General features: G+C 32.3%; 1 protein-coding gene across 1 annotated transcript in view; it reads right to left on the bottom strand.

Annotated features, from left to right (window-relative positions):
* Positions 1-576: 576 nt before the first annotated feature.
* The window catches only part of LOC145305492 (uncharacterized), a 32,325-nt gene continuing 6,969 nt past the window's right edge, over positions 577-25,932 (bottom strand). The window contains exons 3-11 of the mRNA XM_080147111.1: positions 17,065-17,204; positions 16,485-16,674; positions 15,931-15,975; positions 15,268-15,387; positions 14,763-15,013; positions 12,944-13,173; positions 5,513-5,900; positions 5,293-5,357; positions 577-747 (exon numbers count right to left, since the gene is read on the bottom strand). Coding sequence (XP_080003237.1) covers positions 587-747; positions 5,293-5,357; positions 5,513-5,900; positions 12,944-13,173; positions 14,763-15,013; positions 15,268-15,387; positions 15,931-15,975; positions 16,485-16,674; positions 17,065-17,204 — 1,590 coding nt within the window. The 3' untranslated portion in view covers positions 577-586. The remainder of the gene's footprint in view (positions 748-5,292; positions 5,358-5,512; positions 5,901-12,943; positions 13,174-14,762; positions 15,014-15,267; positions 15,388-15,930; positions 15,976-16,484; positions 16,675-17,064; positions 17,205-25,932) is intronic.

The raw sequence follows: 25,932 nt of genomic DNA on the forward strand, positions 1-25,932 counted from the left end.
TTTGTGACATAAATAATCAGCCCCGTCAAATCAATTTAAAATTTGTCCCCATTTTTTGCACCAATACTCACAGCATCCTGAAATGTTACATTTATATTTACATATCAGCTTATTCACAAACATTGCTTTCCTTATTCAAATCGACATTATAGTAATGGTATTTTCTAGTTATTATTTATATTTTACATAAAAATTTATTAATTATAAATAGTATTTTATACATTCCTACGATAAAAATAATTTAAAAATAGTATGTATGATTTCAATTATGTTGATGTTAAAAGTGTAAACCAGCATTCCAGTTTCCCCTCTCTTGAAAGTGGAATGGTACATTTCAAAAATCGGCATTGATGATATCATCACCAAGAGAGACAAAATTGGAAAGGTAGATTACAAAAATCTTATCAGCATTGATGTTATCATCACCAAGTGAGGGGAAAGTGGAATGGTAGATTACTTTTTTTAAAGGGCCAAAACCGTTATCATAGATGATATATCTGCTTCTATAAAAATAGATTCAACTCCCTAACTGTATAATGTTATAGTATGTATATTTTAATGAAAAGGAAGTTGTTAAAACATCACTTTAGATATTGTGAATATTTGAAACTTTATTTCTCTTATTAACATCTAGTTTACCAAAAAAGTCTTTTTCATCCACTTTAACTCCTTGTAGAAGAAGACATTTTACAATGCCAATCTTGCCATGCGCTGCAGCTTCATGTATATTCATATCTAACTTCACCTCTAAAATTAATTAAAATATTTAGTATTGTATTTAAGACAATAGTTCATTTTTTTTATTTCAATATATTACTGTATATATTTCAAAACTAAGATTTTTAAGGTTTAACCTATGTTTGGGTTTTATCATATTTTCATAAGGGGGGGGGGGGTTTAATGCAACCATCTCGTAATCAATGTATAAATGGCACTTAGAATTCGAATTTCGATCTAAAATTCTGCATGAGTAATCCTTGGTAAGTCTATTTTCCCTAAATCGAACAAAAAAGTTGAAAAAGTAACGATTAACGGCTTAGCCGTTTAGCCGTTTTTTGACTAATTTTAGGGCAAATCTGTCATAAATTACGTAGGAATCATATTTTTAAAACATATTTTTGCTTTAAATCATGTGAAATGATACAAAAAACAACATTTTTAGATTTCTAGTACCAGCAACTACCGGCTAGAACCGGCTTGAAAACATTTTGAAGCAGAAAATAGTATTATGTGGAAATAGATTTCGTGATGATTTGCATTGAAAATAGCCCAAAAAATGGCTATACAGCTGAGCCACCAGCCGTTAACCGTTACTTTTCCAACTTTTTGTTCGATTTAGGGAAAATAGACCTACCAAGGATTACTCATACAAAATTTCAGATCGAAATTCGAATTCTAAGTGCCATTTATACATTGATTACGAGATGGTTGCATTAACCCCCCCCCCCCCTTATATTGTTAATCAAATATATATCTTCCCTAGATTCTCTGTAAACTTCCCTCAAAATCATGGTTTCATTGTTCCAGACGTTTATTGTTTATTTTGGGACAACAAAAAACATCACAAACACACATACACATCCTACTACTTTTAGTGGTACACTACTTAAAACTTGCATGTTGTTTCCAAATAAATTTTTTGGCAATTTCCTTCAAAGTTGAAATGAGGACTTGGGTATCTTTTTTATTATTATTACTTTTGGTCAGGTAGGTAAGTTTAGGTATTGGATACTGGGTAGCCTTTTTTGGATCCTTTATTGGGGTTAGGCAAGGCATAGGAAAAACTTTCTTACTTTTAATTCATTTCAAAATACAGATGGGAGTTTTCAGTGCTCAAACTTTGCAGATAGGTTTTATTTTTTATACATTATTGTAAAGACGGTTGGGGGAGGAGGGATGGGGGGAAGGTCATTTTTCTTTGAACTCTAAAAATGTAATTTATTGTAAAACTTGGTTTAGATATATAGATGATGCAAATCTCAGGACAAAAAAAACTGGATAGATTAGGAAAACATAGAAATTCAATTGAACCAAATTCTGAAAAAAAGTATTTTTTTTTTTAAACTTGGAAAAAGTCGAACCTAGTAATAGTGTCTAACTTTTTATCTTTGTGACGTAACACAAATCGAAGGATGAGAGGGGAGGTGGGAAAGGAAACCCCTAATTTTAATTTGGGTGCTACTCCCTTAGTTTTGGAGATAATTGGGTAAAATATTTTTGGTTGTGTCACTAATTACCCCAAGTTTTGGTATCTTTAAAAAAACGGCGGTGGAAACGCCTCTCCCGCCGTCCGCCGCCGTTTTCTGTCGCCACCAAAAAAAAGTAAATAATATTTAAATAATAAATGGCAGAGGTAACGTCGCTGAAAACGGCGGTAGTGGATGGCGTAAAATTTTTGACAAAAAATAATATGGTCTCATATAATTCCAAATTGCCTAATTCAACGAGAAATGCAATAAAATTTTTTTTGGAGGTGACGGAAAACGGCGGCAGACGGTGGGAGCGGCGGTTCCGCCGCTGTTTTTTTAAAGATACCAAAACTTGGGGTAATTAGTGACACAACCAAGAAGATTTCACCCAATTATCTCTAAAACTAAAGGAGTAGCACCCAAAATAAAATACCCCGCAGGGTTGCTTGTAGGGGGAAAAATTTTTGAAAAAAATAACATGGTCTCAAATGATTCCAAATTGCCTAATTAGGCGAGAAATGCAATAATTTTTTTTTTTTTGGTGGCGTTGGATAACGGTTGGGGCGATGGGAGTGGCAGTCCCGCTGCCGTTTTCCCAATTCAAACAACCTAAAAAGATTTTGTTTCAATATCTTAAAAATCACAGGAGAAGTACTGTATTTAACCCTTACAGATCGGGCCCCCATTCCCACCTAATAGATCGGGGGGGGGGGGGTCATATTGACCCCCCCCCCCTCTATCTCGGCTTCTGTTACAGATAAAGACGTAAAATTTTTTTCTGGTGGTTCATGTGTATTTTTAGAGAAAATTACTTTTTCTACTCATAGCAGTCAGGCCGCTCCTTAACCACTTTTTAGCGGCAAGCCGCTAAATTTTAAAACAGCTGTAGAGCGGCCAATTTTGCAGCTAGGATGACCAAATTTTAGGACGAACTTTTATTTTTCATAACAAAAAAATTACTTTTTCCGATCATCGCCAAAAAACGGCAAATAACGGAAACCACCATTTTCGGCGGTTACGGCGGTAAAACGGCGGTTGGCGGCGCCAATTAATATTTTTATCTGTTTATTGTTGCTCAAGAATTTACCAAAAAAAATTATAGGTCTCTAGCTGTAATAGAAGCCACAATATTCATGATATATGTCTGTAGTAAAAGCCGGATAAAAATCGGTCATAAAGTCGGTCAGGGTGCAGTCAAACGGTCATAACACCACTTTTCTCATAAGGTCATTGATATCTCAGTATTCACAAAAAAAATTTTAGGTTTCTACCTTATACACAAAAGTCATAATGTAGAAATTAAAATTTATTTAGAATTTTTTTAAATTTTGGTGCTACCCAACCAACTTTGACCGGACACCACGACCGACACAGACCAGATATCCTAATAAAATCAACTCTTGCCGACGCATAATTACTAAACTTAAAAAGTCATGAAGTCACAGCTCTCCATCTTACCTACAAAAAAAATGACATTGAAAAACTAGAGGGGGGGGGGTCAATATGGCCCCCCCCCCCGATCTGTAAGGGTTAAGATATACCTTGATGAACGACAATTTGAAGAAAAAAAAATTTGTGGCGGCGGAATACGGCGGCGGACGGCGTAAGCGGCGGTTCTGCTGCAGTTTTTTTTTTAAGATACCAAAATTTGGGGTAATTAGTGACACAACCAAAAAGATTTCACCCAATTATCTCTAAAACTAAGGGAAAATTAAATTGCTGGTATTTTGTGTGACGAGTCACCACATATCCCCCCCCCCCCTTTTTGGCGCATTTAAAATTGTAAGGAACAAAGCTTTAATGATAAATTAGATCTATGATACTAGGCATGAATTATTTTAGAAGTTAAGTAAAAATGTTGTCAGGCCCAAAACTTAGTTTGAATTTCACTTATTGAATGTAGAAAAAGTATTTTTTGTTGTGAAGGGAGGGTTGATTTTCATTGACTGAACTCTCAAGGTAGTCATTAAAATCATTTTTGTGAAATGAAATTTTGAAAGGTTTACAAATATCTTGAGAGTTTATATAAGATCTGATATCATCAATAAAAATAGTTTTTTTTTGTTATTGATAAGCTGATTAATTGTAATCCAGGTTTTTTTTTACAAGACAAAAACTCAATTAAATAGAGTAGTATTCTCTTTTGGCTTTCCTAACTACAGATTAATAATTAATATTTGCAAATTTTCTATTGCATTCCAAGGTTTTGTTTAAAAGTTATGTTCTAATAACTTTTCCTTTCTTAGGTTTAATCATTTTGACCCTTATGCTTATGGTCTACAACCTTATGTTATGGCAATCTTATGCTAAAGGAACACCCATCCACCCTCCTTTTAAAGGAAGCCTGCAAGAAATACCACGCTTTAACTGCTGAAAGACTGCCACAAGTAGACCAAATACCCCAAATTTGAAGCCTTCAGCTTCTATAACAAAAAAGTTCTAGGCATTTTAAAATGACATTTTATGTACATAAAAATTTTGAAAGAATTGCAATGCTCATGTTGAAAACTTTGAAATTAAACTACGTGGCCTAGAAACAAAATTATAAGCTTATTTTTGTCATAAATTTAGGTTTCCAGTAACTAATTATATTTTTACAATAAAAATACCCATTTTTATAGTCAAAATCATTAAAAAAAATTAAGTTTTACTTGCATTGTACCGAATGTACTGTAGCCAATCAGAAGGCTGAATCAGCTTAACAACCAATCACAGCTAAGCTTGTATTAGTTTACCCCTTTGTTTCCGCTATGATTTTCGTTTTAAAATGCAATCTAAATCGAATTTTTTTCATAGATTTTGACTATGAAATGTGGTGTTTTTATTGTAAAAATGTAATCAGTTACAGGCAATCTAAGTTTCTGACAAAGATAAGGTTATATTTTTGTGTCTAGGCGACGTAATTTAATATTGTTTTTTCTTTTATGAGCATTGGAAATCTTTCAAAAATTCCATTGTACATAAAATGCTATTTTGAAATGCCTAGAACTTTTTTGTTATTGAAGATGAAGGCTTTAAATTTAGGGTATTGGGTCTTCTTGTGGCAGTCTTTCAGCAGTTAAAGCGTGTTATTTCTTGCAGGCGTCCTTTAAGATAAATTTACCTTTAGGATTTATTAGATAATATTCAGGAGTTTTTCCAAAATATTCTGTGAACTCCTTTTTCTCCCTTAATAAAAACATTTTCAGTATGATTGTTTTTTTTACTTTTGAGAACGATCCTAGATAAAAAATAGCCAAAATAACAATAATTTAATTAATGAGCTAAAAAACACAATAATCCGAAAAAGTACATCAGCAATCACGATCACTCGAAATACTCACTTTATATCTTCCCAGACTAAATCTTTTTTCCATTGTTTCATATTGCCATTTGAATAAATCACCATTTTTTCTCCCATGTACATGATTACAACATTTGTAGATATTACTTTTCCCAAACATTCAGAACCATTTTTAAACTTTGTTCTGAATCCTGAATCCAAGTGAACAACTCCATCCTTCATAGCAACAATAGTCTCATAATCTTCATTTATAGATTTGCATCTTATGAAGACTGGCTTTGGTGATTGCAAAGCTTCCTTGCCTTCATTGGAAAAAACTTTGTATTTTACATTCTCATCCATTGGCATGATAACTAGATCTTTTTGACTGTAGTCTCCAATATAGTTAGTGTTACCATCAGACATATCTTGAAACCTTGGAACATAATCTAAAGTTAAAGAATAAAGTCTGAGTAAAAAAGAGGATATAATTTAGACAATATTTATTTATAATGATAATAATACAAATACAGGAACTACTAGTTTTGTTGTTATTTAAATTTCCTATAAGAATTTATCTCACAAGAAATATAAAGCTTTAATTATTTACATTTTCACAAGAGCCTAAATTTGATTAACATAAAAAGGGTATTGAATTAATATTGTTCTTATAATTCTTGACAATTATTGTACATGTGTACATTACCTACTTTTATCTCAGTTTCTGATAAAGCTAAAGGGTAACCATTTAAAGGGACTGTGAACGAGAAAATTTCTCATCAGATTATCAAACCTTAACATCATCTCATTCATATAATCTCAAATATAGGGCAAAACTGTTTCTTGTTTCCTTAAAAAACGACTTTTCTGTCTATTTTTACTATGTCCAAGATTAGGGAAAAAATTTCCAGACTATATGAATGTTCAGTTAATTGTCGATCCTTTTTTTGCCTTCTTTAGCTAAAACAAAACTTTTTGACATACTTCTCTATTTTTCCTAACTGTTAAGCTGACTTTTAACATAATCCTTGCATTAAACCGATGTATATTTACTTACAAATTGATCAAATAAGTAATATTTTTATTGAAAACCAAATACAAAAACAAAGCTAGAAACAGGTTTTTTTTATTAGTATACAAGTAACTTTATATGGCCCATCTCTCACCCACCTTTAATTACAAATCAGTAAACAATAAAGGTGCAATATTTCTTTATAAACAGTCTGATAAAAGTGTAAACTCATTCTCCAAAGTGGGTTAAGACTAAGAGTTAAGACTCAAGGGGGCTAGAGGTCGCTTTGGTTACTAGACCTAACTCCACGCACCTTGGAACATACATACAATATTTATGATTGCGGTGTAAAGCGTCCATTCACCCATCAGACAACCAACTCTCTGAGATGCACGACCTTTGTCTGAGAAGTCCCAATTGTGCATGGTAGCGAGTTGCGCCTGTTTTGGGCCAAGGCATTCCCACCACTCTAACTATTTATGTCGCGCATCTGACATAGTAGCAGTGGGAACCATTTTTAACGTCTTTAGTTATGACGCGGTGTCGGACTGAGATTTGAACCTATCACCTTCCCGACGACGAGTGGATGCGCTACGTGTTGAGCCACGGTCGCGGGTACTTCTCCAAAGTGGGTTATTTATTGTTTAACACAATAAAAAGGGATATTATTATTTTAAATAGCCACTGAGTTTCAACCCTTTGTAGACAGAGAGGTTTTTTTGTCAATAATACGAATCTAAAATATATCTTTATTACCTAATTACTACGTTATAAAAAAAACTAATTGGCAACTTTATATCATAAAATAAATCCTTAACAGTAAGTAAATTGTTTCAACTATATATGACAAGTTAAATATCCCTACCACAAGGACTCTGGCAGGAAATTGACAACTTATTCATACGTACTGTACTAAATCAATCTTTACGTGGACTAATTTACCCAATTTAGGGTTTTTTTTTAGGTTTTTTATAATTCATACAACCCCCTTAAGTTATTCATTACAATAGAATACAATTTTAAAATTTATTTACTGTGTAAATATGCATAAATATGACGTTTTTACTGACAATTAGGTTGATTTTTACTCAAAGCATTTTTCTTGTAGACAATAAAATGATTATAACTTTCGTTCTATTTAAGATAAATTGATGAAATAAAAAGTATTTTCAATTTTATTATGCTGAGAAGTAGGGTTGGGCCGGATATCCGGCCATTTTCAATATCCGGCCGGATACCGGATATTAAAACTATCCGGTTACAGGATATCCGGCTGATTTTTGACGCCGGATATCCGGTAATTTGCCGGATATCGAACATTTGCCATATATCCGGCCGGAACCGGATATCCGGCATTAGAAATCAGCCGGATATCCGGTATCGGGCCAAAAAAGTATTCTGCCCAACCCTACTGAGAAGTCACTTATTGGTTTTAAGAAATAATAAACCCCTTTGAGTTGGGGAGGGGGGGGGGGCGTTGAGTATCAAAATAATGAAACTAATGTAAATTTCTTTTTATGGTGGGTTTTAATGATTCATATAGCAGCCAAACTGTTTTTAGGCAATACCCCTTTGTCTGTCTGTCCAGGTAAAGAGCAAAAATATTTTTTGATTAAAACAATGCATTTTATCTTACCAAAATACTAAAATATCCTATAGTAGTACATCCTCATATAAAATATGTTCAAGTCAATTTCAGGTTCCAGATATGAACCTGCAGATCCTGATCCTCCAGGTCTCCAGAAATCTTTAAAAGGCTCCTCTGGCCGCAATTTTTGACTTAGAGACGTAAAAGGGGGACATAACTGAAGCTTTTTTGATGCTGGGGGGGGGGGGGGGGGTTTTCCCCGGAACCACTTGATGAACCGTTCAAATTTTTTGGACTTTAGCTTTTAGGGGTATGAACATATTATGGTTTCAAAGTCAACCCCCCTACCCTCACCCCCAAGCCCCCCGGGGCTCAAAACCCACCTAAAAATGAACCTAACCTTAATTTTCTCAGAAACCATTTGACCAATAGGGATGATTTTTTAAACTTAAGATTTTATGCTTATAAACTAACTTCTAGTTTAGAAGTCACCCCCCTGCAACCAACCCCTAGCCCTCCGGGGCTTAAAAAAATCCTATAAATGAACCTAACCTTATTTTTCTCAGACACCATTTGACCAATAGGGATGATTTCTTAAACTTAAGCTTTTATGATTATAAACTAACTCCTAGATTATAAGTCACCCCCTGCCGCCAACCCCTAGCCCTCCAGGGATCCAAAAACCCTTAAATGAACCTACCTTTATTTTTCTCAGAAACCATTTGACCAATAGGGATGATTTCTTAAACTTAAGCTTTTATGGTTATAAACTAACTTTTAGATTTTAAGTCGCACCCCTGCCGCCAACCCCTAGCCCTCCGGGGCTCCAAAAACCCTTAAATGAACCTACCTTTATTTTTCTCAGAAACCATTTGACCAATAGGGATCATTTCTTAAACTTAAGCTTTTATGATTATAAACTAACTCCTAGATTATAAGTCACCCCCTTGAAAATAAAGGTTAGGTTCATTTTTATGGGTTTTTTTGATCCCCAGAGGACTAGGGGTTAGCAGCAAGGGGGTGACTTCTATACCAAAAGCTAGTTTATAACCATAAAGGCTTAAGTTTAAGAATTCATCTCTATTGGTCAAATGGTTTCTGAGAAAATTAAGGTTAGGTTCATTTTTAGGGGTTTTTGAGCCCCGGAGGGCTAGGAGTAGGCGGCAGGGGGGTGACTTCTAAACTAGAAGTTAGTTTATAACCATAAAAGCTTAAGTTTAAGTAATCATCCCTATTGGTCAAATGGTTTCTGAGAAAATTAAGGTTATGTTCATTTTTAGGGGGGTTTTGAGCCCCAGGGGGCTATGGGATGGGGGTAGGGGGTTGATTTTGAAACCATAAGATGTTCATATCCCTAAAAGCTTAAGTCCAAAAAATTTGCATGGTTCATCAAGTGGTTCCTGAGAACCCCCCCCCCCCAGCATCAAAAAAGCTTCAGTTACGTCCCCCTTTTAAACGTAAGCTTTTCTTATATGTCAACATAACATATCTAAATTTCATAGAGATCCACAGCCGTTTTCCCTGCTGACCGCCTGCTGCGGCCGCTGAAATTTATATTTGATATTTCTAATATAAAATTTACTTAAACTGTTTTTAACCTATTTTTAAAACATATATCAAAAATATACTATGACACCAGTAGAATTAAACTACAGAGCCTAAATTTGAATTAAGTCCCCAATAAACTTTTTTGAGGGGATTTAAAAATTAAATTTACTGTTGCTGTGGTCTTTTTTGATCAGAGCAAAAGGTCTTTTTTTATTTGGGTAAAATTCGTAGCTTTTAGAGTGTTTTGCTTCATATATATAGTATTCTAGTATAGAGTAAAATTAGGCCTTTTGATTTCATCTAAATTAATTCATTAAAAACTTAATTCTTTACAATATATTAATGAATTAACTTTATCGTGCTTGTTTTCCATCTCTTATTTAAAACACAAAAAAATTGGCTGTAAAGGGTTAAATAGTGAAAGATGACAACAAACGTTTACGCAATACAACAAATTTTTTTTGGTCACATATACAAATATGATAAAATATAAGATTATTCAAACTTATTTTTTTAAATATTTTTAAAATGCATGTATCTTTTATGTGTATAGTTTTCATTCTTTTCATTTTAATTAAATAAAAATTATTTAACTACATTGGAAATAAGTTACTTTGTGAAAACACTCTTTTTTGAATTGTAAAAAACTGAAATGAAACGAGACTTCTAATTGGTTCAGACTTCAGAATAATATGTTTTATTCTAATGTTAAATTTCTTCTATATAAATTATTATTTTAGAAAAAAATTATTTGCATCGAACAGAGTAGAGTTTTTATTATTGTATTGATATAATCTGAATCACATCAAATTGTTCTGTAAGAAACAATTTAACCCCAAACTAAAAAATGCTTTTGCTTCCATCAAAATGATCACAGCAACATATAAAATTGATTTTTAAATCCCCCAAAAAAAGTTTATTGGGGACTTAATTCAAATTTGGGCTCTGCAGTCTGATTCTACTGGTGTCATAGTATATTTTTGATATATGATAAAAAAATAGGTTAAAAACAGTTTAAAGATAAACATTTTCTGTAAAAAAATTGTTCTTCTAGCTTCAAAAATAAGAAAATTACAGCCGTTTAAAATTTTTAAGTAAAAAAGGTTGTTAAATAAAAAGGTGAACTAAGTAAAAATTGACTTTGACTTATAAAAGGTCGGAAATTTATTATCAAACAGGGGACTTGCACAAAAAAGACTTAGCCCTCTAGGTCTAATAGGAACTGAGATAATAGGGGGGGAGCGTTGAACGCCCACCCCATCACCAACCGATTAAGGTGCGGCAAGGGGCCCGACTGTTAAGGGTTAATAATACATATTTAATAATTCATATTAAAATCGATAATACTGTAAAAATGGTTGAATGCTTGTTTCAATAGAAAATTAGATTTAACTAATAATAATGTTGAATCTTGTACCAGGAGATAAACAAATAACCTTGTGTTGCAATAAAAAATAAAAAAAATTATCCAATTTACTTATGAAAAAAAGTGTAATACTGTATCTATAATCTTTTTGTACATAAATGATAATAATATCAGGTTATATTCCATTAATTTTTAACCACCTAAATTTTTTGACACTTACAACTTTTAACAGCTCCCTTTAATTAAAATCAAGGATAGTTTATTTAAGTATGTCACCAAAACTTCATTACATAAGTAATACATTTTTACAAACTTTAAAAAGAGGATTGGGAAATATCTCCCTCCCCAACATTAACTTTAATCACAATTGTAAACAATATTAAAAGTTATAAATATATATCAATCAAGATCTTTAGAGGTATTAACTGTGGTTTAATTACATATGTATGAGAGCTCCTTCTTGTGTCAATCACTTTTATTTACTGATTAAAATTTGTACAGTACAGTTGTACAGAATATTGCAAGATTTTTTTTAGTTAAGTCTGGAAATTAATGATTAATTTATCTAAAAATAGATAGCATAGAATTATCTTAATCAGTGGCTTAATTTTATACACCCGCCTTAAACACCTCCCCCCCCCCCTCTTTATTTTAAGGGGTGTAAATTTATTTCCTTTACACCCCCTTGGAATTTATAGAGGGGTGTATCTGAGGGTGTAGGCTCTTGTCAAGAGGGTGGACATGGGTGGACACCTAGGGAGGTGTATCCATCCCCCTTAATTTTACAAGGGTGGTGTAAACAACCCCTACACCAACCTTTTGCACGCCTTTGATCTTAACTATACTTTTAGTGTACATAAAGTTGTAAATTCAGTAACTATTCTACAAAAATTACCTTCCTAAATTGATATATGATTTTCAGGGTAATCTCCGGTGGACTAAACATTAAAATTTTATGGAAAAAAAGATATCTTTGGAACATGCATGACTTGAAATTATCCCCCCTTTGTACTCAATACGCATTTTTTATTCTAAGTGCGTCAATTTTGCGTTTAAAGATACCCTTAGTTTAAGCATTAATTTCTCAAAAAAATGATGAAAAAAGATAAATTTTTTTTTGATAAAATGATAAAAGTATATGTAAAATGAAATAAACAGCAAAAAAAATTACAAAATTACGTTAAATATAACGAAAATTAGAGCATTTTGTATGCCTTATAAAATGCGTATTTCTCATGAAAATTGTAATGATTTAGTGTGTTGAGTAAAATATTTACAAACTTCCCGCTTTTATAAGAAGCTAGAGCCTTTGTGCTACAAACATTATAAGAAACAAAAACGTTCAGACTTTCTCTGTTTTTTCCTTTTTCCCTCCCAAAATACCATAAAATCGAGGTATTATTCCTGGATATTTTCATTAATAGGACGTTTTTGGTTGATCAGTATAGTGAAATGTGCTTAGAAAATGTTAAGATTTGATAATCAGATGAGAAATTTTTACGTTCACACTCCTTTTAAGTACAGTTTCCAATTGCTTGATAAAGAATTTCCAAATTTATCCACGACAAAGTATTACTTTACTTCACCCCTTTATTTAGTAACAGTCTGTCTTACTTAAAAACTAGAAATGACTGTATTTTTTCATGCTGGGATGAAAAATTATTATTTAGAATATTTTGGCCCAGCTATTGTAACAATCAAGAGGGGTGGGTAACAGGGGAGGAAAAGGGAAAGGGTGTTTAGAATTGTTTGTCAGAATATTGTTTGTCAGAAGTTGATTGTTTTCTTTTCCCTGACAGCAATAGAATTGATTGGTTAAGCTTATATTACAGTGTATTTTGATTAAAACATAAGTTTTTTTACATAAAGTAGTTGGAAAGGTATTGACATTTATTATTCAAATAAAAAAAAATAATTAGTTAACATGAACTATTACTTCTTCTTTTACTATACAAAAGTAAAAAAATCATTATCTTACCTAGGTTGGCCTTTGAATTCATCATTGCCATGAAACAACCATCTTCAACACCAACAACACTTTCTGCTGCCTTTTCAATTTCTTCAAGATCTTTTTCACATTGTTCAAACTCCTTTGCAACTCTTTCTTCTGGATTTAGGTCAGGATTTTTAACAAAAATAGGATCAGTGACATTTACATAGTAAGTAGTCAGGATTAGATTGTATAACACTCTGGAATTCACAAGGTACCTGAAATAAGTATAAAGAAGGATTAGAATTAATGCATGTTATTTAAGATCTACTCTACTTTACAATAATGTTCCTACAAATGATTATCTTCAAATTTCTATGAACTTGAAAGGCTGCTTGCTGCTAACAACTGAACATATACAGTGTGTTTTTTTTATGAGAACTTTTTTGAAAGCAATTTTACCCCAATTATAGTTATCAGAATTTATTGATTAATGGCTTATTTTCTTCGTTTTTTAATGCAATTAATAGAACATTAAAAAAATATTTCAGTTTTTAATTAAAAAAAACAGTAAAATCTAAAATTCAAAACTTAGGTGACAACATCAAAATGGTTTTAGCGCATTTTTCTTATGCTCAAATCTTCTACCCTTTGCAAGAAAAAATTAGATTTTCATTAGTCGACTTTGGGGGGCCAGTACTCCCTCCCTGATTGAGATATGACCTGTAAACTTTGATATATTCTAGGACATGTCCCCAATAGTATCCATATTAGTTTTTAGCTCTAGATCTCAACTTTGAAGCGTTTTGCAGCCATTCTTGCAAAAGGTAGAAAATTTGATTATAAGAAAAATGCGCTAAAACTATTTTTAGATGTTGACACCTAAGTTTTGAATTTTACATTTTACTGTACTTTTTAAACACAAACTGTAATATTTTTTCAGTGTTCTATTAATTGCATTAAAAACCGAAGAAAATAAGCCATTAATCATTAAATTCTGATAACTGTAAGTGGGGTAAAATTGCTTTCAAAAAAGTTCTCATAAAAAAAACACACTGTATATCATTTCAGTACATCATGTTAAGCAACCAAAAAACAAAAATTTCAATGATTTATGCCTTGATTTTGCAGTATTTTGGAAGGAAAAAATAAAAAAATCTGAACATATTTGTTTATTATAATGTTTCTAGGAATATTTAACTTATCATATATAGTTGAAACAATTTACTTACTGTTAAGGATTAATTTTATAGCATAAAATTGCCAATTCAAATTTTAATAACGTAGTAATTAGGTAATAAAGATCTATTTCAAATTCAGATTATTGACAAAAAATACCTCACTGTCTACAAATGAATGAAAATCAGAGGTCTTTTAAAATGATAATATCCTTTTTTATTGTGTCAGACAATTAATAACCCACATAGGAGATTTAGATTACACTTTTATCAGAGTGTTGATAAAGAAATTGTGCATCTTTATTAATTACAAATTTGTATGCAAAGGTGGGCAAGAGATGGACCAATTGAAGTCACTTTGATACTAGTAAAAAACTTGCATTTAGATTTGTTATCAATTTTAAATAAAAATATTGCTTATTTTATCAATTTCTAATTAACTAGAAGGAAAAAAAGACAATTAACTGCAATTCTATATACTCCAGAAAAACTTACAGATGATGTTTCCCACAAACAGTTTCTTAAAGAGGGATAAAAGTAAGGACAGACTGTTGGACATTTTAATGATAGAGTAGCTTAGCTACTAAAAACAGTGCTAAATATACTACACATACATAGTCTTACATTTCAGGATCTTAATCTGTAACATTAGACAGGGCAAATTTTACACAATGCATAAAAAATCTCACCCAAAGGCTTGAAAGACAGGCTGCATGTTTGCTGAACATTTGTTCTCATAAACATAGCTTAGATAAGCCTTCACTTTTTCCTCTTTGAAATCAGATAGATATAAACTAAAGTTGTTTTTATTCTGATAAAAATCATTGACCCATTCCACCAAATCCATTTTGGACATTTGTTCAAATTGTTGATGAATATGTTCACATCCTCTGAGATAATTCATACTTGCAACCATATCCAACAGAAGATTTACACTGCCCTAAAAATATATTTTAGGAGATTAAGAGTGGGCTAAGGGGGGGACTCCGAATAATTATAATCCTATAACTTTGAGTTTGACTGTGTTATAGTCAGGAAATTGGGGAACAACAAATTTAAAGCCCTCTAGATGTGAAGCTGAGATTTTTGTGACTTAGGTTAAAGTAGCTTTATTTAATATTAAGCTATATATAATATAAGACAAGAAATAGATAAACCATTTAAGTTGAAGTACAAAAGGTAGAAAATAAATACCTGCAAGTCTTTTATTTCATTCGCAAGTTCTTTGAATTCACTTTTGGCACTTGAATCAAGCTCTTCCCTTTTTAGTCCAATTTCTTGAAGCAAATCATCTTTTTCTTGTTTAGAAAGCTCCTGTCAAGTGTTATCAAAAATAAGTGAAAAACTGAGAATAAGGGCATACAAGGGAGGTAGGGTAAAGGAGTGTTACATCCCCCCATAAAATACATGAGGGAGGTTATGCATACAACTCCCTCCAATTTCTCAGAAACCCCTAACCAATAAAAAAAAATTTATGCTTTTTGCTATAATACCCTTAATTTTTCAAATTCAGTAATTTCAACCATAAAAGAATTTAAATGGGTAATATCCCCTTTTCCATGTAAACTTTTTAAGGAGAAGTTTTAAGAAATTTTTTTTGTGTTTGACAAATTTTCATTTGTTTTGATTTAAAATGTCCAAATGTAAATAAAATCAACAATTATAATTATGCATATAAATTTTAATTGGTATATTTGATTTTTTGAATTTTGCTTTACTGATGTTGAATTCTTGTTAATTAGCAGTTTAAATATTTTTAATTGTCCATTTCATATACAACTTAGTGTTATTTTTGTAAACATAATTGATGATAAAAATATTACAATATTAAAATATTCATGATAAACTTTCCTTGACTTTTCTTTTGCCTCCAAATAACTGTTTTGCTTTCTTTTTCAAATCCTAAATAAAGAAAAGAAATTTCATCAAAGTGTCTTATCAACCACAGAACACTAAAGGGGTAGTTGCACAAAGTGCATTTAAACATGAATTTAGTGAACTATATATTTTTTTCTATTCAATAGTTTAAATTACATCAATAGGACATAAATGGCTGTTCTATTTTCACAAAAAACAACATGATGACTATTTTGGTGGTGCCTAATTGATTTCTATTTATTGTAATACAAAATTATACAAGTCTGGTAGTATTCTTTTAACTTCTGCTTGCAATGTACTTGTTAAATGCATTTCATACAACTATATGATTGGAGTCCCTTAATTTATCAATTTATTTTTGAAATAAATGGAGGGGTGAAGATGATTTATGAGAGAGCGCCCAAAAATAAATCAGAGTTAACGATAAAGATAATTAAGATAATTGTAAATGTAAATTATTTCATTATCAAAAAAACAACAATAAATAGTATTATTCTATGCATGATACAGTGAATTCTAAGTAAATTAATTACCTTCCTTTCCTTTTTTGTAAGGTAGACAGCAGCTTCTTTAAAAGCCAAACTAAAGGCCTTTATAGGAGAAATTCCAGTAGCCTCAGCCACAATTTCTAAAATTCTGCTTGCACGGTCAGAATTCTTTGCAGCACCTTTCCTTCTTTGTAGAAAATAATTGCGGACCTTGGAGCGTAAGGAGGTTTCTGGGCTGAAATTAAAAAAAATAGTAGGATTATTTGTTATCAGGGTTTCTTTCTAAAATAAGAAAGGAATATAACTATTTTGACAATTTTTTGTTTGCACATTTCCTGCCATAGGCGATGACAAAAGACTGTTTTATTTATTTGAACTAAAAATTTTACAAAAAATAGAATGATTTTCAACTTTTCAACATATTATTTTTACCGTCTGTTGTGGCATTTTTTTTGAAAAGATCCCAGATGCATGAGTGAAATAAAATAAAACTTTTAGTAACAGGATCTGTGTCCTACTGTTTTAGAGCTTAACTTTTATGGATGTTGTCATCCTTGTTTATTTACACTTTTACCAATATGAAAATTACTTTTGCTAATTATTCCATTGTTGCGAAAACTATTACCTTCTCTTTGAATCCATTTCCTGTTTGGTCTGTTGAGTGGCCACACCCGGATTGCTGTCCTTATTTTTTTCTGGTTCAGCATCAACTTTTGTTTTTTCTTGCATTTTATTTGCATCAATATTTTTATCCATTGCTATCACCTGAAAGTAAAATAATAAACTTTATAAGCACTTTAGTGCTTACTGTTGAGGGCTAAACATAACTTAAAATGCTATAACATTATGATGTTGAAAGTTGGTGTAAGTTTAGCTTGTCTTTGCATTTAAAATTTTGGGTATAGTCCCTTTCATGACAACGCATCTTAAGGGGCGTTTTGTCTTTCAAATTTCTAACCCCTATGGGGGGGGGGGGGGCTATAAACCTATCCTAACCTAACCTGAAATAGGGTTCCAGGACAAATGCAGGAGTGTTAAAATATTAAATTAATTAAGCATTTCTATACAGGTTAGGTTAGGCTAAGATATAAATACAAAGAAGCCCCCCGCAGGGGTTAGGCATTTAAAAAACCTAAAAAATGGTTTAATATAGGTTAGGTTAGGTTAAGTATTCACTCCTTCGTTTGTCCACTCCGACGTTTTGGACTCCTGCGTTTGTCGTAGGACCTTAAAATAACCTATCAAACGCTAATGTGAAAAATGACGAAATGCCCCTTAAGAGGCGTTGTCACGAAAGGGACTATACCCAAAATTTGTGACAGTGCAGTGGCAATCTTCACCCATAGAAAACTTTAGCCGCAGAAAACTTTAGCCCAAGTAAAAGGGAACCATATTTGTTCAGCAGTTAACGAGATCCTTTGGAACAAACAGACAGACAGAGATCAAGTTAATTTTATACAAGGATACCACGGCTTCGCCCCTAGCCTCTCGGGGCTCTGCTCAAAGAGGTTTGATCAACCAAATTTTCCGTATATTAGATTTAAAAGAAAAATTAAAATAAAATTGTTTTCGTTTATTGTGGGGTTGGGGGTGTCCCCCTCCCACCCCCCCCCCCCCCCCAAGAAAATAGTTATAAACCTTCACGGGACCTATGAGAAGCTACCCTGTTAAGGAGAACCCGATCGGTTCAGCGGTTAGTACAAACAGACAGACAGACATCGTTCTACTTTTTATTATAGATAATTAAATATAGTCACAAAAAATGTAATCAACTTGTCACAAAATAATGATTTAACAATGAACTTGAATATTGATGCCTCACTAGCTTACTAATTTTTATCAATTATAATTCTTATCAATTATAAAAAACAAACAATACCTAAAAAATACATTCATAAAGAAACAAGGATGACAACATCTATAATTAGCGAAGCGTAAAAAAATCGTGGATAGAAATACGTACAAATATATTTAAAGAGTATTTGTTAAAATCCAGAATAAATTACAGTAACTTACATACTGGATAATCAGAACAATAGGAAAAATTATTTTGAAACTGTCATCCAAAAAATTTTGAACCAAAAATAAGAGGAAATAAGTAAAAAATAAGAAATTAGCCAAAAACCTGGTAAAAGGCAGTCCGACTATCATGGATGTTTTCTTAAAACGACGAAAATTTAATTTTCATAGTTGCAACAACAAAAATTTTGAAAATCGAACCATAATCATTAAAGATATAGGGAAAAATGTGAAAAATATAAGAATAGCCAAAAACCTGATAAAAATGAGTCTAACCGCAATGGATGTTTTGTAGTTAATTATGCTCCTTAATGATAGAAATGTTGTCAAAAAGTTTCAGACTTCTATCTATTATAGGAGCCGAGAAAATCACGTTTCAGACATACGGACATTTTAAATTATAGAGTAGCTTCGCTAATAAAATATGGGATAACACAAAATATGTGTTTCATTAATCTATTAAAACTATAGAGTTGCTTTCCTTTGCTTACAACGTCAATTTTGATTACATTATGATGAAATTATTATTTAAATAGCTAGAACTATACCCCCAGAGGCCTCTAGGGACACGTAAAATTGTTTTTGTCAATATATGTTAAAATCAACTATTTACCAAAAATATTGTTCTCCGCTAGTACCAAAAATCTTTGCAGGGCGGCGTTTTCTTATTTTTTTATATTTTTTGCAATTTCTCTTGGAAGGATGTTGGTAGTGGTACCATCCCCCAAAATAACTATAAACCTCCCCAGGACATATGAGAAGCTACATTATAAAGGATAATCATATTAGTTCTGAGATTTGCGAGATCCTTTGGTACACATCACACAACAGACAGACATCCTCCTGCTACTTTTATATAAAGATTGAATTATATAGCTGCTTCATACATTATAAAGGCACCTTTATCTTTAAATCCTTGCTTGCTTGAGTTATGACTAAGAGTGCTAAAATAACTATTCTATTGACAAAACAAGGATGACAACATCCATAAAAGCGAAGCTCTGAAACGGCGTGACAGACGAATAATACCTCTTGTAGAGTGTCAAAACCGAATATACAAAATATAAATATACAAGTTGTGACAAAATTATACATAAGTTTGTTGCAAAACTTCTTAAATACATAATAATGTTTAAGGACATACTGACATTCTTGGACTTGATTATAGAGATGCTTTGCTTATAATATTGTACCTTATTGTAATAGGAATGAGTACCCCAAAATCAGATCAATCGGATGATTATAACAAATAAAAAAAACTGTTGTTAAAAAAAGTTAAAAAGCTAAAATAGACGTACGGACATTTTGGTAACAATTAAAGAGTTGCTACGATTTCTAAATCGTATCTACTAAAAAATACTTAAAAATCTAGGATCCAACCTAGCACCCCTACCAATAAGCAAATCTTAATAAAACTTGATAAAAAGTATGCAGAATATGAAAGTATTCAATCCCTAAAAATTTCAGCCATCTATCTTGAATAGGAGTGGAGAAAATCATGAAAACTTAAAATGCAGGAATCGATCAAGCACCCCAACCAACTGACGAATCTTTACGAAACTTAGTAAAAATACGAAGAATGTTAGAATAAATAATCCCTGAAAATTTCAGCTCACTATCTTTTATAGAAGCCGAGAAAATCACGTTTCCCAATTTCTGTCTCTGACAGACGGACGTACGGACGGACATTTCAAATTATAGAGTAGCTCCGCTACTAAAAAGATGGCAATATCCATAAAGTCGAATCCCACAAATCAGACATACCCGTAGCTAATGATCAAGCTGCGCTATTAAAACAAGGATGACAACATACATATGTACCTTAGATTACCTCGTACGGTCGGGATTGCAGTCCAGGACTTTTCGACTTGATGTACTGTCCAGGTCCTGGTCCAGCAATCCAGGAAGACTAAGGGTGACCGATACACACCCTTCTATGTCCAAACACTATTAAGTTAAGTAGCATCCATCAGACAACCAACTCTTTGTGATGCACGACCTTTGTCTGAGAAGTCCTAAATGTGCATGGTAATGAGTTGCGTCTGTTTTGGGCCAAGGCATTTCCCCCACTTTAACTATTTACGTCACGACATAATAGCAGTGTGATCCATTTTTAACGTCTTTAGTTATTACGCAGTGTCGGACTGAGATACGAACCTATCACCTTCCTGACAACGAGCGGATGTGCTACATGGTGAGCCACGGTTGCAGGTTAATGTAGCAAAGCACTAAAAAAATATGGATTGACAAACGTAAAAAGTGAATCTAACATATGTGCAAAGGTCATAATAAAAGAAAATTCAATTTTGATACTATTAATTTTTTTAATCGAACCTTATACACCAATGATTGTGAAAATAAAATCGGCTATAAAGCGACTAGATTTATTACTAAAATATGCCACAAAATGTTTAAAACATAAAATATTTATTTCATCAGTCAACATATTAAAACACAACGATATGATCAGAATATTTACATAGCTATATTGTTTATATAGTTTTATTTGGCGTTATTCTCTTAGGAATTTTTTTCTTCAATTTTTATCAATTTTATACCCCCCCCCTCCCCCTAGGTTATATGGCTAGGGGGCCGAGCGCCCGCGGCTAGGCAAGCCAGGGGGCTTTTTTTTCTGGGGGGGGGGATATAAAAATTTTGAGAAAAATTTCCTAAGAGGATAATACCTTTTTTTTATTTATTTTAATACATAAGAAATATCAAATATGTTGCCTAGTGGCAGGACCTAACGCAAAACACAATGTGTATATTTTTTAGCATAAAGTGGATTTTTAACCCATTAGTGACGAACCGGCTTTTAACGCCTGGTTCCAGAAAATGCCGTAAAAAAACGGTTCTAAGTTTCAGGATTGCATCATTCTCAGTATGAATCCCCCCTCTACTACCCTGGTTTTCATTTCCCCCTGGAGCAGGCAGTTTTGCTTACTTCCGTTTGCCGGTATAGCTCAACAAAATTTGAAAACCAAGAAAAATGAGGTGATTTTAAAATACCCCTCCTAACTTTTTTGTTTATGAAGTAAAGTTAGTGATTTTTTTCGTGAAATTAAAAGTTTATTGGCAACTACATTCATTTGTGAATTCATTTTATTCAAATTATTATTTTTTATATGATTTTTTTATCGTTTTTTTACGTTCTATATTTGCCCGGCTCGGCCCAAGTAAAGATACCCGCCATTTTTATTGCCCGGCTCGGCGCGAGTAAAGATACCCGTCCACTTATAATATCAAAATTTTAAAACTTCTAGGAAATGGGCTTTTTTAACTGAAAAGGGTGGCACCTATAGCCAAAACACTAAATGTGATATAAATCGTTTTGTATCTTACTTGTAGCTCTATCAATTACATGAGGTTATGTAGTTTTCAATTGCGGATCGTATCGTAGAATTAGCTACTCTACAACTCACTTTGGATGTTCAAAAATTACATTTTTAATTTTTTGGGCCAAATAACCGGGTATGTAGGACAAAACCGGGCTTGAATGCCGGGGGAAAGCACCAAAAAACTCCAAAAACGGTTACCTATGCCGAACGGTTTCTTTACTCGCGCCGAACCGGGTTTTATTGCAAATTTCCTGTGCACGCCACTAGAGCAAAACAAAAAAATTGGAATTCCGTTTTTACCATAACAAAGCTTCCCTGAAATTTTCAGCTCGATCGGTCCATAAAAGTGGCGCTCGGCACTAATGGGTTAAACCATAGCATTATGATCATGCAGTAAAAAAGATCAAGCCCTTTTAAGTATATCATATAATAATAAAAATTAGATAAAAGTTAAATATCATAAGGAAAAAATTTGTTTGTATTTCTTTTTAAAAAGATTGAAAGTAAATGGAGCATGTATTTCAAGAAAAGAAAGAAAGAAAAAAAATGAAAGGAAATGTACGGCGTTGTAGTATGTTTAAAACCTGGCAATTTTTGCATTCTAACATTTTTTGATCACATAATAATAAAATTATAAATTCCAACCAACAATAGTTTAAATTGTTGGGAATATTGTCTAAAAAAATCAGAGATCTAGCCTTGATAGCAGCTGAGTAAATCTTACGGACGGACTGACTGACAGATAGACAAAATAAATTATAGAGTAGCTTCGCTAATAAAAAGGAAAAAGTCCTATAGTGCTTTCTTCCAACCTATAACAATAAGATAACACATTTAACTTGCAACACATAGTAATGTGATAATGTTTAAAGAAACCCGCCAAAGTTTTGTTTACTCATAAGAAAAGAAAGATAACAATATATGCATTCATAGTTTAAATTTATTAAAAACTAAAAAGGTGTTAAAACAACGTTTTTTGGCATGCTGTTTTTCCTATTTGGTGATTAAAAGCCAGCGTTTTTTTATAACAGCAACTGAAAAGTATACTAAAATTACTTCAAAACGGGTTAATTGAAGAAAAAACAAGGATAACAACGTCCATAGAATGTCAGTACTAAATAATCAGAATACAAATGTATTAAAGTCAAAACTAAATTTTAAGTAAATTTTTAAAACTGTTCAAATACAGGATATTATTTAAGGACATACTTACATTTTTAGAACTTGATTATAGAGATGCTTCATCTAGGGATCATCATTCCAAAAATCAATCGGATGATTATATCACGTAAAAATTAGCTGCTAAAAAAAACTAAAACCTATTCGTTCCAGACGTACGTACGGACACTTTTAAAAATCTGGAAAGCAGTATTAAATTATGTACATTTAATAACTTTTTTAGGCTTTTACCGTTATTGCTGCGTATTTCCGTATACCAACTATTAAAACTATCCGAATAGCAGATATTCGGCTGATTTCTAATTTCAGATATCCGGTTAGCCGGCCGGAAATCCGGCAATTTGCCAGATATCAGGCCATTTTAATATCTGGCCGGATACCGGTTATCCGGTATTAGAAATCAGCCAAATATCCAGTATCCGACCATAAAAGTATCCAGCCCAACCCTACTTGTAATATACTTTGTTTATCCGAACAAGTCCACGGGACTCATAGCCAGCCGTCACTACAAAATAACGCTGTACCAGCTGTAGATTTTAATTTGATTTTTTCTGTAGCTTAAATAATCAAAAGTTTTGATTATTTCTTGTATTATTTCCGAGGTGGCTTTCAGCGTCCCCCTCTTAGGAATAGGGATTTTCATAATAGGGTTAATGACAGATTTCTTAAGAATTTAGCAATTAAATATAAAATTTTCAAGCACTAAATTTTAAATCAGTTTAATATATAAAGCAAATTAACCGTACCAAGATTCACTCAAAAAAAATAAACATTTGACCTACAAATTACTAACTTACTAATTAGGAAAATAACAGCAGAGTAAATCAATTTTGTTTCTAATATAAATTAAATAACCGTCAGAGTATTGTTACCAGACTGACTGACAAAGTAAGATAGATAGATTGATAGATCATAAAAATTTTACCTGAAAGAAATTAACTGTCTCTAATAGCAGCTGAGTATTTAAGATTTTTCCAAAATAAATAGAATAACCGTCATAGCAATATTACTGATAGACTGACTATTTAAGTTAATTATATATTTATGCTTATTGTTATAGGGAATATTCCCAAAAAATGTCAGTTGTCTTGAATAGCAACTGAGGAACCTAGTAATAGTGTCTAACTTTTTTTCTTTGTGACGTACCAAAAATCGAAGGATGCGAGGGGAGGTGGGAAAGGAAACCCCTAAGAAAGAGATGGATTTTTGTTACGTCACAAAGATAAAAAGTTAGACCCTATTTCTAGGTTCCAGCTGAAAATTTTACATTTTCAAAATAGAAAGACAACAGACAAACAGACTTTTTAAATAATAGAATAACTTCCTAATTAAAAAAATTGTTGACCAATTTTTTATTTGAATATCAAATAATAGCGGCTACGCCCCTATAGGCCTCTAGGGAAACGTGAAATTGTTTCTTATCGATAAATTTTAAAATCAGCTGATTACCCAAAACATTTTTTTTTCGACGATAGATGGTGTTAGCTATGTTTTTAGCTAATTGCAAAAAATGTTCACAGGACGGCGTTTTTTATTTTTATTTTATTTTTGTCGATTTCTCTGGGGAGGGTGCCGGTACCCTTCTCCAAAATAGTTATAAACCTTCCCGGGACCTATGAGAAGCTACCCTGTTAATCCTTCGTTGCAAACATACAAACACACGCACAAACACACGCACAAACACACACACAAACACACACACAAACACACCACAAACACACACACACACACACAAACACACTCACACCAACACACACACAAACACACCACAAACACACACACACACACACACACCACATACAGACAAACGCACACAAACACAGAGACATCCTATTACTTTATTATAAGGATTTTCAGATTAAAATCCACTCACCATGACTGCTTTTCTCTGGCAAAAGTAAAAAATATTTTTTGTACAAAAACTTTTATTTATATTTTGGGTGGTTACACACATATTTACACAAGTGAGTTTATAAAAAAAACTAGCGGCTTCGCGCCTAGTTTCTAGGGGCTTTGCCCCAGGGGTTTTATCAACCTAATTTTTCGTATTTTAGATTTAAAGAAAACTTTAAATTTTCTTTTTTTTGGAGGGGGGGTGGGTGGGTTTGTTGACCCCTCTATTTTAATTTTAGTTTAAATTTTTTTTTTTTTTTCATTTTTTGGGGGGGACGGGGTTGTCCCACTTGCCATGAAAATAGTTATAAACCTTATATGGACCTATGAGAAGCTACTTTGTAAAAGAGAACCCGATTGGTTCAGCGGTTAGCGAGATCCTTCGCTATAAACAGACAGATAGAGAGACATCGTTCTACTTTGTATTATAGATATAACAACAAACATATTTCTTTAAAATGGGCTCAAATTTTCATTTAAATTGTTGAGTAAGCTCTTATTCTAAAACACTTATATTTTGTCTGATTTATAAAGAAATTTAAGACTAAAAGAATTAAAATTTTCAAGTGGATAATGTCATAAAAAAAACTAGGGTTACAACATTCATAAGAGCAAAGCTCTGAAACTGTAAGACAAACGAATATCAACACTTGTAGAGGGTCAGAACTAACTAATCATGAACACAGTAAAAGTGTCGGACAGATTATGACGTAAGAAAAAAAAATTAGCCAATGAGAGGCCATAATTGACTCTCATTGTTGCCTCTCATTGGCTAATTTTTTTTCTTACGTCATAATCAGTCCGACACTTTTACTGTGTTCACTAATCATAATATAAATATATAAAATGTTGAAACAAAATTGAAAGTAAATTTGTTGATAAACTGTTTAAATACAGTATAATGTTTAAGGACATACTTACAGTTTTTTTTTCCAAAAACAATGTAATTTGTCCTAGGAATCAGTATTCCAAAGATCTTATCATCGGATAATCACATAAAAATTTGTTCTTAAAAAAGTTCAAAGTCAACATTTTTAAAATGGACATACGAACATTCTAGTAAC

The sequence above is a fragment of the Acartia tonsa genome, chromosome 14, assembly GCF_053477335.1.
Source record: "Acartia tonsa isolate MP-2025a chromosome 14, ASM5347733v1, whole genome shotgun sequence".
Taxonomy (NCBI): domain Eukaryota; kingdom Metazoa; phylum Arthropoda; class Copepoda; order Calanoida; family Acartiidae; genus Acartia; species Acartia tonsa.